General features: G+C 44.9%; 2 protein-coding genes across 6 annotated transcripts in view; one reads left to right on the forward strand and one right to left on the reverse strand.

Annotated features, from left to right (window-relative positions):
• Window positions 1-14,036, reverse strand: part of MCPH1 (microcephalin 1) — a 271,742-nt gene that overhangs the window by 97,352 nt on the left and 160,354 nt on the right. Inside the window, exon 13 of one of the 4 annotated variants that reach the window (XM_047090440.1) lies at window positions 7,166-7,763. The exons of the other annotated variants lie outside the window; for them this stretch is intronic. Coding sequence (XP_046946396.1) covers window positions 7,581-7,763 — 183 coding nt within the window. The 3' untranslated portion in view covers window positions 7,166-7,580. Of the gene's footprint in view, window positions 1-7,165; window positions 7,764-14,036 lie in introns of those variants that run through there. 4 annotated transcript variants of the gene reach the window in all.
• Window positions 1-14,036, forward strand: part of ANGPT2 (angiopoietin 2) — a 57,813-nt gene that overhangs the window by 14,578 nt on the left and 29,199 nt on the right. The window lies entirely within an intron of this gene.

Here is a 14,036-nt window from a genome sequence, read left to right on the forward strand (position 1 = left end):
TGGTGGCCACTGGGGTCAGGATTAGGACGAGGATTCACATCCCGGTTTTGAGTTCATCACTGTGATGTCCACTAAATTTCCTAGGCTGGCATCGACTTTTTCCCCAAAGGCATCCATGCTCCAGGAGGCTAACAGTTTGAGGGTTGAGGAACAATTAAAAGAGGTCCACCCATCCCTAAAAAATGCCAGGATGTAGGATGGGCACTTCGGACAAAACCTTTCCTTATGTTCTAACTTTGACCTCCTTCGGCCAGAGAACTCCTAAAGTCACTCCAAAGAGGGCCAAGATTCCACTGGAACCAACCACTCATAATTTGAATCCCACAGAGCAGCCAAAACTCCAATGTAGGTCCTTCTGCTGAGGGGATTCAACAAAGATGCTAAGCCACAAAGTTTAAGCTGGCATTTGACCACTTTAACTTGAAACCAGATTTCTACAGCTGAGGGAAGCTTTCAAGAATTCACTACCACTGATAAAATTACACTGGCTTGTAGGAGTCAAGACCAAATCATAGCAGCAACCACAGTGATTTTTGGTTAAAAAATGAGGGTAAGATGACTCACACTTTGATTGAAACAAACAAACCCTAACAACAGGAAAACCTCTGCTACTGCTCCTTTTGTCCGGTGTGCCCCTTCACCCCTCATTCCGACTTCCTCTGCCCCCTCAACCCTTACTTCCTGTGCCCACTCACTCATCAGTCCCACTTCTTATGCCCCCTCACCCCTCATTCCCACTTCCTGTGCTCCCTCACTCCACTTCCTGTGTGCCCCTCAGCCCTCAGTCCCACTTCCTGTGTCCCCTCAGCCCTCATTCCTAATTTCTGTGCTCCCTCACTCCACTTCCTGCGTGCCCCCTCAGCCCTCAGTCCCACTTCCTGTGCCCCCTTACTCCTCATTCCCACTTCCTGTGCTCCCTCACTCCACTTCCTGCTGCCCCCTCAGCCCTCAGTCCCACTTCCTGTGCCCCCTCACTCCTCATTCCCACTTCCTGTGCTCCCTCACTCCACTTCCTGCATGCCCCCTCAGCCCTCAGTCCCACTTCCTGTGTCCCCCTCAGCCCTCATTCCCACTTCCTGTGCTCCCTCACTCCACTTCCTGTGTGCCCCCTCAGCCCTCAGTCCCACTTCCTGTGTCCCCCTCAGCCCTCATTCCCAGTTTGCCAGGGCTCCTCACTCCTCATTCCCACTTCCTTTGTGCCCTTACCCCTCACTCCCATTTCCCTGCGTGCCCTCTCACCCCTCATTCCCGCTTCCTGTGCCTTCTCAAATCTCAGTCTCACTTCCTGTGCCCTCTCAACCCTTAGTCCCATTTCCTGTGCCCCCTCACCCCTCATTCCTACTTCCCCTATGCCCACTCACCCCTCATTCCCACTTCCTGGTTCTCACTTGTTGTGAGCTTGTTTTTCCCACTGGAATAGTCAGTGAAGAAGTGCATTAGGTGACCTGTGTGAATGAGTGCCGCCATACATCTGAAAAGGAGGCCATGGTGTGCAACATCAGCATGTACTATCACTCAAAAAGCACTCCTTGATGTAGACAGTTGACCCCTAGAGATGAAGCAGAGTGAGTCAGCCATTCTGTGGTGGCTCAAAGTGACGCTGGGCCCCTCACCCCAGTGAAAGAGAAATATCTCCTGAAGCGATTTTTTCCCCCTTTAAATTGTGAGCAAAAATTCAAGCATGCAGAAGAAAAAGTCAGTTCTGAATGACATGCTTTTTATAACTCGTGGCAATGGAGTGAAAGGGGACAGGAATTTTCCACTAGCTTCCATTGGAAGAGATGTGCATGCAAGGCAGTAGGGTTAGGGAGAAGGGGCAGACCTCCAGAACTGAAACTAATTATGGGAAAATGATTCAAGTCCCTTGTACTTTTACCACAAGCATTTGGAGAATCACACTGAAAAGTTACTTCCCAAACTGCTTCGGTGCTCAAGTAAATTTGGCTTTTCTTCATGTTATAAAAGTAGTCCAACTTTCAACAAGTGAGGATGGCAGGCATGCAAACTATAAATTACATGCAGAAATGGACGGCCGTACTTTTGTAAAAGTGGCACCATTCCGTCCTTCCGCTACACGACCAAAATCGCATCAGCCTGAGGCCACCGTGCTATCCCACCCAACACATTCACGCTGCTCTGAGAATGTTCCTCTGCAGCACACCATGCTTGGCAGAGTTGCGAAGGAGACCCTGTGCCCGACAACCGGCTAGCAAAAAACAGGGTTGCTTCTATTAATGGTTTCAGAAGTTAGGAATATTCAAGTATTGGTTTTATCAACTTACTGATTTCGCAATAAACATAGGAAATCATAGAGACTGCAACGAAAGACAATATGTAGATTGCGGGAAGGGAGGGAGAGAGGTCAGATTGAGTGTGCACCCGACTGTGTGCGAGATGCTATAAAGACGTTCTAAAACGTAAGTAACCCCAATTGTTTACAATTGGAGTGCATTTGCCAGTTAAGCACCGCTCAGCTGGACACTGCCTGCCTCATTTCAAATTCCATGCTGACTCTCACGCCGTACTCGGCTTTTACAGCAGCAACCACCAAAAACTCAGCCTCGCACAGTGGCATAATCCGATAGCACTGAAACTGTGCGCTATTTTGAGATACTAATTCTTCTGGTGGCTGACAGATGTTAAGAACTGTTGGGTTCCCCTGGAATATTAAACTATCTCCCACTGCCCCTAGGAAGTTTGCGGCAGGGTCCCAGGGTGCCTTGGCAGAGAGTTCGGGAACTGTGCTAATTTCTTCCGTTCAATTTTCATGCCAACACAGCTCGAGAGGGAATTTACATACCTGATTTACCGATGAGAAATGTGAGGTTAAAAAAAAGTTGACCTGGTAGCTAGTAGCTGAGCTGGGATTCACACCCTGGGGTGTGCGAGTCTCAAAATCTGTGCTAGCATGGCAACTCCATGACTGCTTTCAAAAATCACAACATCTTCCCCACCTTAATCCAACACAAACAAAGCTACTTTACTCAGGTCTCCATCAGGTTGCTCAAGCAGGAATGACTTGAACTAGAATAACTCAAAATGTGATTAAATTCAATGGACTAATTCATGGATTTCACTTTTGTCAGAGTAATTTTGTCTTCATTCCAATGGGCGATGGGTGGCTCGGCTACTCAGAGAATAAATCATTTTCTCCCTACACTTGAAGCCACTGAACTTCAACAAAATACAACCCATGACTCAGACATTTATTTATTTATTATTTATTTTTAGACTAATGGGAACTGCATGAATTCTTTCTTGGTCTTCCAAGAGCAAATGCCTTTTATGCTTGATCCGGAAAGAATTGAGTTTCGGAATGTTAAATTACTAATTTACCTAACTGAATACTTTTAACCCTCTTTGGGCAGCTGGAACAGTTTAATCTATAGCTCTGTGCAGTCGCTGTGAAATTGCTTTTTCAAAGTTCACTTTTTTAGGCAGTAAATAGGAACAACCAGATGAAAGCTGCAGACAGAGGTAAATAAAATCACTCACAACAACTAAGGGTCAGGGTGTCATAGCAAAATTTGTCAAACATTTCATTTTTAATATCCCTTCCTTAAAAAAAAAAATCTCTTTATTGAGGTCAAAGGTCAGGAAGTGTATAAAGTGTGCTAACCTTAAATCGACAGCTTCGTGAACTTCTAAAATATGAATTTACTCATGTAACTAGCTCCGAGGTCAAGATATCAAACATTTCCAGCACCCCAGAAGTTTCCCTCCTGCTCCTTCCCAGTTAATAACCTCTCTTGCACCCCTCTGCTACCCCACAACAGCTTCCATCCAGAAATCATTATTCTGGGTTTGGTCACCATCAGTAGGTTTGGTCTATTCTTGAACACGATATAAACAGGATCACGTAGTAAGTATTTTTTTGTGTGGCTTCTTTTGCTCATTGATGCTTGCAGTAGCATGCCATTTTACCGGCAATCTATTATGTTATTTTTAAAAACTGAATTGCGGTACATTAACACATCAAATCAGACCCAGGGCGCAACACCGATAAATGAAAATAATCATTCTATTGTGAGAAAGGAACTACTGGAAAGTGCTCATCAAGGAATGTCATTTACCAGTTTCAACGTGGATTCATAACTGGCTGTAAAACATTATCTCAAGTCCTCTTGATTTGGACATATCAACAGATTTTACATATAGCAAGTTAGTATGTAAGAAAGGTTATTTTACTGCAAAGTATCTAACTCTACATGCCATATTGGTGTCTTTATTTAAATGGATTCCTTCTTAGACTGAAACTCTATGGAAAAATTACTTTAGGATAAGTAAACAGTCCTGTAGAAATAGAATAATGTGCACTTAAATGCCATATGAAGCAGTGACACCTACATTTTATGGCAAAATTTTGCTTATCTATTCTTCCTCAACAATTGTAGAGAAAGGGACTCCCCCAATATATGAATGGTATGCCCCTGAAACAAAAGATTGAAATAAACCCCCTCTAAAAATGAATCAGAAACATCATCCCTGGAACTGGTATTTTGTAAAAGAGAAGTTTGATACAACATATATTTTGTAGCAAGATACTCTCTTATTTCAGGTCACCAGGCCTTGGAAGACATAATTAGAAGCCCACTGATTTGTCCAAAGTCATAATCACTATTTGCAGTTCCCAGCTGAGGCTCCGTTCTCGTGGAGTCAAACTGCAGCCATGCCCAGAGCACTGTGTGTGTGGCTTCTGGAACAGTTTCCCTGGATGGAGAGCCACAGACAGAAGCGGAATGTGCTTAAAGCTCTTGTCTGGCCTTTCAAAGCGAACAGCAGTCCCAGTTGGCTGTCAACATTTTGGAGGTGGACAGAAAATACTTTGAAATATACTTAATACACTTCTTATCAAATTTCAGATCAAGAAATGAAGAGGAGTTGAAATTAGTTAAAAATAAAAAAGCCACACTCCTCTGTCTTGCCACATAATTTGGGCACTGAATATTGTTTTGCCTTTGCTGTACTGTGGCTGATGAGAAAAAAAATGTACTGTTGCTCAGGTTTAAAATAAGTTGCTAACATGCTTAAAAATGCATTACTGCTGGGGCACCTGGGTGGCTCAGTCAGTTCAGCGTCCCACTCTTGGTTTCCGCTCAGGACATGATCTCATGGTTGGTGAGACAGAGCCCCACCACCGGCTCTGTGCGGACAGCATGGAGCCTGTCTGGGATTCTCTCTCTCCCTCTCTCTGCCTCTCTTTCCTCCCCCCTTTGCCCACCTCATGCACACTCTCTCTCTCAAAATAAATAATGCATTTTAAAAAGGCATTACTGCCTTAAAAACTAACGTTCAGCTTTAAAAATGAACACAGTCCGATTAAACAAATAATTTATATTTTCTAATGTGAATTAAAGAAAAATGGTTGATCACTTTGCTCCTGCAAAGCCCAGGTTAAGTGTGCAGTTTCTTAAAAGTACGTGCACACGGCCCACTGACATAGGTCAATAGATACGAAATATTTGTAGCTTTAAACACTTGTGAGAATGAAGACTGAACCAGAGGTCAAATGAGATTAGACTTTAGGAGAAGTACACTTTCCCTCCTAAACGGTTCAGAAAAATATGAGCTTGAGCTGTTATTAAATCATAAAATTAAAAAAAGTTGCAGCTACAGCCTTTATGAAAATGAAAATCAAAATGAAAAGAACACACTTGCCTAAATATTTCCCAGGATTATTACCGCAGCAACTGTCGTGTGTGGTTCGGGCGGCCTTGTTCAGCTTTAGCGTAAGGTGCTGAAGGAAGCTGGCCCAGCCCTCCCCCGCGGTACACACAAGGCACCATCACACTTAGTGCACAGAGAAGTCAGATCGGTGCGGAGAGTATACAAATATATACTGTTTCCATTTATGCTAATCCACAGGAGACACAATGACGTGAAATATGAACAGTTCAGAAGACAGCTATCAGCCAGACAGAAAATGCCGTAAAAATACATCCTGCTGACGGTGGGTCGGTGGTACAATCATATAGAAAAGGTGAAATATTTTACTGCTGACTTCTCATGCAAACCGATCCCGTGTCCCTTGAGAGGCTCCCAGTGTTATCCCCCCAATTCTCCCCACCTTCGGGCTTGCTAGCAGAGCGCGAGGCTGACGGTCGCCCTCAGTGCCAGCACTGAGCAGGGTGCTCGAGGCCCAGTCCTGAGACTCCCTGAGCACGGCCATCTGTGTGCCCCAATCCGCCTCCCCCACCTTTCTGTGAAAGAGACTTCTTGTAAAGAACTAGTTTGCCTTGGAAGTATCTGCAAGACGAAAATCATTTAAATTCCTTCAGCCCTTTCCCTCCCTTCCTAGCCATCTAGCATAGCAATTGTGCCACTGCACATTTATTTCATGTTAAAAAGATTAAAAAAAAAAAAAAAAAAAGCCAGACTCCAAAGATGCCCACTCTGTCTCGTCCCTGGAAATCTCTGCAGGATTTCGGCAGAGCCACATGAACACAGAAACAGCAGAAATAGGGCAGACAGACGATGTAGACAAGCTGTGGGATCTGAATCCATCGCAGAAGTGAGAAAGTACCACTAAACATCCGGGGGCACGGGTACAGCAGTGCAGTGGTGAGAGTGTGGGACGCGGCCGTGGGCAACTGGGGTTTTGCTGTCATTCCGCTAAGAGCTAGCACTGGCGATCCAGGCCCTGGTACCCCCTGCCCCCACCCCACCCCCCGCCGCTCACAGAGTGAGAGATTTCAACAATATTACAGATTTCTAAAGCCTCTTCCCCCTCAGCTTCTGACAGCCTATCATGCCAGAGAGGAGTGAAAATGGATGGACACATCTGCATCTATTTCCATGTCCACACATGAGGACATACGCGCGTTTATAAATACGCATGTCTGTGAATACACGTTTCAAAGGTAGTTTGAAAGGCAGATAGCTGCCAAAGAAAGACAACGAAATATGTGCTTACTTTGTCTTTTCTCTCAGTGCACCTTAGTTTTCAACGTTTTTTATTTTTTTTTTATTTTTGGGACAGAGAGAGACAGAGCATGAACGGGGGAGGGGCAGAGAGAGAGGGAGACACAGAATCGGAAACAGGCTCCAGGCTCTGAGCCATCAGCCCAGAGCCCGACGCGGGGCCCGAACTCACAGACCGCGAGATCGTGACCTGGCTGAAGTCGGACGCTTAACCGACTGCGCCACCCAGGCGCCCCAGTGCACCTTAGTTTTGAGAGAGGCAAGAACACGTTGGTTTCCTTCACAAAGAAACCTCCAGTATAGGGTAGCAAGAAATGCATCCATCTTGTGCCCAGCACAGAATTTCAACAGCTCCCATTTGTAATCACTGATAATTCCGTTCATCTCATAAAGAAGCCTCTCAAGAATAGTTTTATGCTCCCTCTCTGCCTCTCGGAAGTGTCCCTAGCCCCTCCTGAGCTGAGAACAAAATATGCCAAGAACTAGACCAGGGCACAAGTCTGCCGAATGTCTAATGTGTGGACAGCGTTTGCTGACGCGGAAAGTCAAGTTCTGAGCTGCTTTAGCTGCTGCAACCCTGTCAGGCTCGTGCCTCCCGTGCATGGTGCTCCCCGTTTCTGGCCTCCAGCCACACCCTTCGTCCAATGTCACGCAAACGGTCATTCCCAGAAGGGCTGCTCCCAAGGCAGCTCTCGTCTGCAGCAGGACGTGTGCAGGTTCAAGGTTCCCACGGCAGAAAAGTGGTGATGCTTGGGCTTCACCCCATGATCCCACGTGCCGTGGAACAGGCGCCATGCCGTCTTAGCCGTACCCTCCGTCACGCCAGGCTCTGGTCCGCGGCACTGTGGGTGACAGGCACACGAGTGGTCTGACTCAGTTTTCTCATCTGGAAGTCGGGCCGGGAGCACCGCCCTGCTGTCTGGGGAACACCTCTTCTCGCCACACCCAGGCCTCTAGGGGGCCAGCAGAGGACCCCTGCTCCCTGCCCCGTCCCGAGCCGGCTGGGGGTGCCAGAGTGGCCTCTCCAGGCCCCGCAAGCAGCCCTCGAGGCTACCCTTGCCCGGAGGGATGGAAGGTGTCCCATCTCACCACAGGTGGAGGGTTCGGTTCTGAAACACATTTCCTACAGCTCCGCAGAAGGTTATTGCGGGATATGTCACAGTGGTGGCCAACCAAGTCCACGTTTGCACCAGCCTCAGCCTCCCTGCTGCCTTCGCCTGTCTTCCGTGGTCATTCCCCGTGACCGCTTCCTAAATAAACTTCCTGCACACATGCCTTTGTCCCCGGCTCTGGTTTGGGGAAAACCCAAGTGAAGGAAGTAAGTCAAGTGAAATATATTAATATACAAAGAAATGTATATTTAGTACATAAATAACTATATTTATATATTCATAAAGAAGTGAACATCTAAAAAATCACTCTGCAATTGTAAATTGCTATTGCCATTCTTGCTTTATATAACCACATCCATCACCTGAGGGTATCTGCAGCATTTATTTGCTCCTTGACTTATGAGTCTCTATAAGATGTGAGCCAGAGGGGCGCCTGGGTGACTCAGCTGGCTGAGTGACTGACTTCGGCTCAGGTCATGGTCTCACGGTTCATGAGTTCGAGCCCCGCGTGGGGCTCTGAGCTGACAGCTCAGAGCCTGGAGCCTGTTTCAGAGTCTGTGTCTCCCTCTCTCTCTGCCCCTCCCCTGCTCACACTCTGTCTTTATAAAAAATAAGTAAACATTAAAAAAAAAAAAAGATGCTGTGAGCTAGAGCTCTAGTATATATTCAGGTAAGTATATATGTACCTTAAGAACACTTTAAAAAGCCACACATAGGTAAAACATGACACCTTTCCCCATACGAAATGCTTAAACAAATTCATGTTACTACACCAGCCTCTTTATATTTAAGCTTGAGTATATTTAAAATGCCTGCTATTGAGGAAGAAAATAGCCATTTCATCAGTAGGCAATGACTAGAACGCCTTAAGGGGAAAAATACACTTTCTCCTTAGATTCTGGGGTGATGGTAAGGGAGACATACAAAAAGGCAAAGAGATGTGAGCTTATGTGATTAAAACCCCCCATTAAATAACAAAAAGAGATACGTTGTCACACTCACAAATAAAAGCAAAAGAAATACAGCTTGAGGGAGCACAGATATAGTGGTATTCAAATTATCTGAAATTTTCTCAGTCACAGGAGGTGGGGGACAAGCTATGAATGTCAGCATGGCACCAGCTCGTGCCTGAAGCTCTATTCCGTATTATGTCTTTAAGTTTACAGCTCTCAACAAGCACACTTTTAGTCTCTTTATGACCAGTGAAAATAGGAAAGGGGTTATCTAGATACAATATCAGACAACAAAAAGTCGCTCATAAATTATTAACAGGAAAAAAAATCCCTGAAAAAATAGGTCGGAACAAATTAGTTATAGGAAGTGCCTGAAAGATCGTCTGTGGGGTGGGGTCCACGGAGCGATGGTGGATGGAGACAAGTTTGCTTATTAACAACCTGGAAAACCTATCCCATCAGGGCCACGCTTCCCCCGTTTCCTGAAGCACCTTACACTGGCTGTGGAGAGAAAGGGCCCAAATTATTGACAGTCCATGGAAGGCACTTGGCTTCAATATCGACTTCTCTCGGCTAGATAAAGTCAAGTACGGCATCCATACAAAGAGGAAAGAGAGAACTTTCCAGCTCACAGGGCATCTGAACATCATCCCCAATGTACAGGCAAATGTATTTGCCCCCTCAAGTCCTACAAGTGTGGCTGAGGACAGACATCTCTCGGCCTTCGCCTCTTTCATGTCTGTATCTCTCCTTCAACACTGCAGAGTATGTAACTGCTTAGGAAGTGAGAGCTCTAGAGTAAAGACAAAACAAAACAAACAAAAAAAACCAACCCCCACACACTTTATAAGGAGTGGGAGGAAAGCCCATTTTGCCACTTTTCTGTCTGAAAACCTCAAAAGATGTTTCAGTTTCTTCATGCCAGGGAACCAAGAACATTAGGTCAAAAGCCTTCTAAACAGAAAATCCCTGGATTTAATAATCTTGTATCCAAGTTTTCAAGCTAATTGTAAGAGCAAAGGCTTTGCTTGGTTGTTACTAGGGTGTATGGCTGAAGGATGGCTCCCGAATTTCCACATCCCAAGCAAATGAGAACATAAATCGATAGTAGTAGGAGGTTTAAAAATCAATGAAAAACAAGTACAAGACGCTCTTTTTGGTACCTAAACACAACGCACAGTGCAGTGGAGACCTTTGAGAAGGGCATGCGATGGGGTAGGGCATAACCGCAGAGGGCGCCAAGGGCCCTGGGCCAAGAGAGACGCAGACAAAGGCTGGAGGGAGGAAGCAGCCTAAGGGTTCTCGCACAGCTCGGCGCAAGGTGTGCACAGAGGGAACCGGGCTGCAAGATTAGAGTACAGACCAGAAGGAGTATGTGCCACCAGTCGGGGGAATCTTCACAGGCACAGCCACGAGGGAGTGACCTGAGCCGAAGAGTGACCACAACACTCAGGGTGGGGTTGCCAGAAGCCGGTCAGGGGCTGTGTGACAATCCTGAAGATCCAGACACTGGGTTGGGGGTGGGGTGGGGGGGGCAGGAAAGAAGGGATCAAGTCAGGAAGGATTGCTGAGGTAGGAGAAAAACCAAACCCTCTTTGGGGATGTGTGTGTGCAAGAGAGAACAGTTACAGTGACTTGTTTCTACATGGAAATGGTAGAGAATAAAACGTTCCCAGTGAAAACTTTCCTAGGGAGGTTAGATCATTCAGATGGACAAAAACCACTTAATTAAAAGGTATCAGGACACAGAGCTGTATTTCAATAGCAAAGACCTCTCAACCAGGACTATATAGTTGGTACGGGACCAAGATTGAAATCTCCCAGTTGGCGATAGTTTTCATACACTATCTATGTTTTCCTTTCCCCAGCCAATTTCAAGATTACTTTCCTTTTGGTCGAAAAAATAATGATGATAATCTTGGTGAGATCAAAGATAGTGAGGGAACCATTTTAATGCGTAATCAATCTGCCACAGTTACCTTGCAAACAGACTTCTTTTTCCTGTCAAATATAATTGTTCCAAATGTTGAAAGAGTAATCAAAAACTTCAGGACACATTTTACATTAAAAAACATATATATATCCATGTATGTTAAAAGAGTTTACTCTGGTTGCCTGAACTTCAATGTGTTGCCAATTTTTAAAGGTTGTGTTTTGAGTGCAATCTCTTTTAGCAAATCAAACCAATACTAAGCAACTATCTATGCAACTATAATGACGGTGACAGCCTTGAAATGTTAACTGAATTTGGATCATTCATTTGAATTCCGAGGGAAGAGAAACCGCTCAAAGACCTGCACTTTGAGTGCTTAGACCAACAACTCAAGAAGGGGGCAAAAATGAATGTCCGTACCTCCTTCCAAACTGTAACGGGGACTTTTGGGGGGTGCGCACCTGGACCCACAAGTCAGAAGCGCTGCATAATCATCTTCTGACATGAAAGCAATGTCAAACATTCCTGCAAAACATGAGTGTGTGAAGCCACCCGTGTGAAATGAGGAAGAACCATGTCCCCTGGGAGGTTCAAGTATCTCGGAACTGTTTTGATAGGAATGGCTAAGTGCCGATGACAGAGACGGAAACAGTTGCCCGAGGAGCGGAGAGGGACACTGCCGACGGGAGCAGAGATCTCATTCGTCCCATGTTTTTCCTTGAACTGAGGCTTCCTTCTACCAGAATGGAATTGCACTGGGCAGACTTCTATATTTCACAGGCAATAAAAATAAGCGATACTAAACAGAAAGAAAGACGTTCCAGGGCAATAAGCTGGAAAAGAAGCAGAAGGCAGGGCAAGTGAGGCGTGGCCTCCAGACGGCCAGTTCTAGCCCGCGTGTGGGGTGCCTGGGGCCCATGGGAAGAGTGGACGCAGGAGCAGGGACGGCGGCAGTGAGCAGCAGACCTTAGCTACGGTGGTTGTGGTTTTCCTATTGCTCCTGGGACTAAACACGTTCTTTGTAGTTAAAGAGGACTCAGCTGCCACGGCACCCGTTTCTCTTAAAATCTTAATTTATCTTCACTGCTTCAAGCGTGAGAGCACAAACCTCTTCACGAATCAAGACAAAAATGTCTACTCCTTGGTATTTCTGTTTCTGTTCCACTGTCTTCCCACTGACTTCAATTAGGTACTGGGTCCGTAGCATGTAGGCTTTTACTTTATTTAGCTGTAGGTACTGTATACAGACACTATACACATACAGACAATATAAATAAGATCTATACACACCCACACATGCATAAGTGAATCTGTAATTTGCTTCAATGGAAGATTAATCACACCCACACACCCACCATACCCAGATACTTTGTAGTCCGGAAAAGCTGAAAAATAGTGACTTAAAAAGACATCTTGTATTCTATTGTTTTCAACCTTAGAAAAAAGTTATGGCAATAAAGTTATTTATTTTTTTTTTTACTTTTAAAAATTGGGATCTTTTATTTTCGTTCCTGAGTCTAATTTTAAATGGGAACTAGACTCTAAAATGTCAAATTATAAACAAGCTTCTCATGTCTCTTGATGGCTGTAACCACAGGTGACTCAGTAGTTCTAACACGGGGTAGGGGGCACTCAAGGACCTATTCTTCTCCCCTAGTTGTATGATTTAGAACGACAAGGGGCAGAATCATTTTTATTTAAGTTCTTAAGTACTCAAATCAATAAGAAGATTAAGACCTTTATTTATACTAGTTGATAAATTATGAGTTTGCAGTATGGACTTCAACCAAACTCCAGCTTGAATCTATCTTTAATGAGCCCAAACTTCCCGGAATAAGTCTCTCTAAATATTATCTTTGCTGGGTGTTAAGAGTAACTAAGACAACTCCTCTCGATGACTTATATGGCTTTAACTTTAACCTCAAAAATTCCAAAACTCCCATGGTGATGAGAGAGAGAGAAAGAGTGTCTCTGTGTGTGAGAGAGTGTGTGTGAACAAGAGAGAGAGAGAGAGAAGGGGGGGGGGAAGGAAAGGAGAAATAACAAACTTCTACGAGTCCTCATAAATTATCTATTTAAATCATAAAAGTTACAATTTTAAAAAGGCGAGGGAAGGGAAGAAGAATAAATTAAGAAAGGACATGGTCACTAAAAAGCCTGAGCCAGTTATCATTCGCTAGTTAGGGAAGGGTTGACAAGGGTTTCGCTCTTCAGATTTTCTTAAGTCTACACTAGAGAGATTTCTTGGGCCGCCAAGCAATAGCACATGATTCCATTTTTTATGGCGCTCTCATCTATTGTGATTCACGTGGAGAAGCAAAGGCTTCAATGACAAGATTTTACAGATGGTCAGAGCTGTGTAGTCATTGTCAGCTTTCAGGCTATTTCATCTGCTAGGGACCAGGGGAGAACCAGGGAGCAACCAGTGACCCTCAAGATAATCAGCATGGAGGGAGGTGGGAAGGGCACAGGAGTAGGGACAGAGTCAACGGCAAGCAAGCAACAGAGGCAGAAAATATAAAATTCTAACACTAATTCTAGAACTCATAATACCGGTCAAGACAGAACAGGACCACCTGGATGGTTGAGTCGGTTAAGCATCAGACTCTTGATTTTGGCTCAGGTCGTGACCTCACAGTTATGAGGTCGAGCCCCACACTGGGCTCTGTGCAGGGTGTGGAGTCGGCCTGGGACTCTCGCTCTCCCCTTCTCTCTGCCTCACCCCCACTCTCTCTCAAAAAAAAGTTTAATAAGTTAAAACCAAAAAAATAAGTTGTACCAACAAAGAAGCCTTTGAACTCTAAGGGAATAGCTCCACCCCTCCCATTCTGCTTTCTCACTCTTACATGCAGAAGCAGAGAATTACTTTGTGGTTAACATTTTAGGAGAAAGGCTGTTTGATGACAGACTTTATGAATGGTTTCTGCTCAGAGAATTACGAGTTTTAAAGAAAGGTGTTTATGAGCATTTTTACCCTCATCTTTCCATTTAATTAAAAAAATTCTGAGTTATAACTAGGAGAAAGAGAAATAAAAATAGGGGTTTCTGCTATCATGAATTTGTAGTTTGGGTCAATGAATACACCTGGAGCTCTGTCGTTGGCTCACCATGAAACAC

The sequence above is a fragment of the Lynx rufus genome, unplaced genomic scaffold (genome assembly GCF_022079265.1).
Source record: "Lynx rufus isolate CCGP_SWC_20201006 ecotype Redwood Valley unplaced genomic scaffold, mLynRuf1.p SCAF_3, whole genome shotgun sequence".
In the NCBI taxonomy this organism is placed as follows: domain Eukaryota; kingdom Metazoa; phylum Chordata; class Mammalia; order Carnivora; family Felidae; genus Lynx; species Lynx rufus.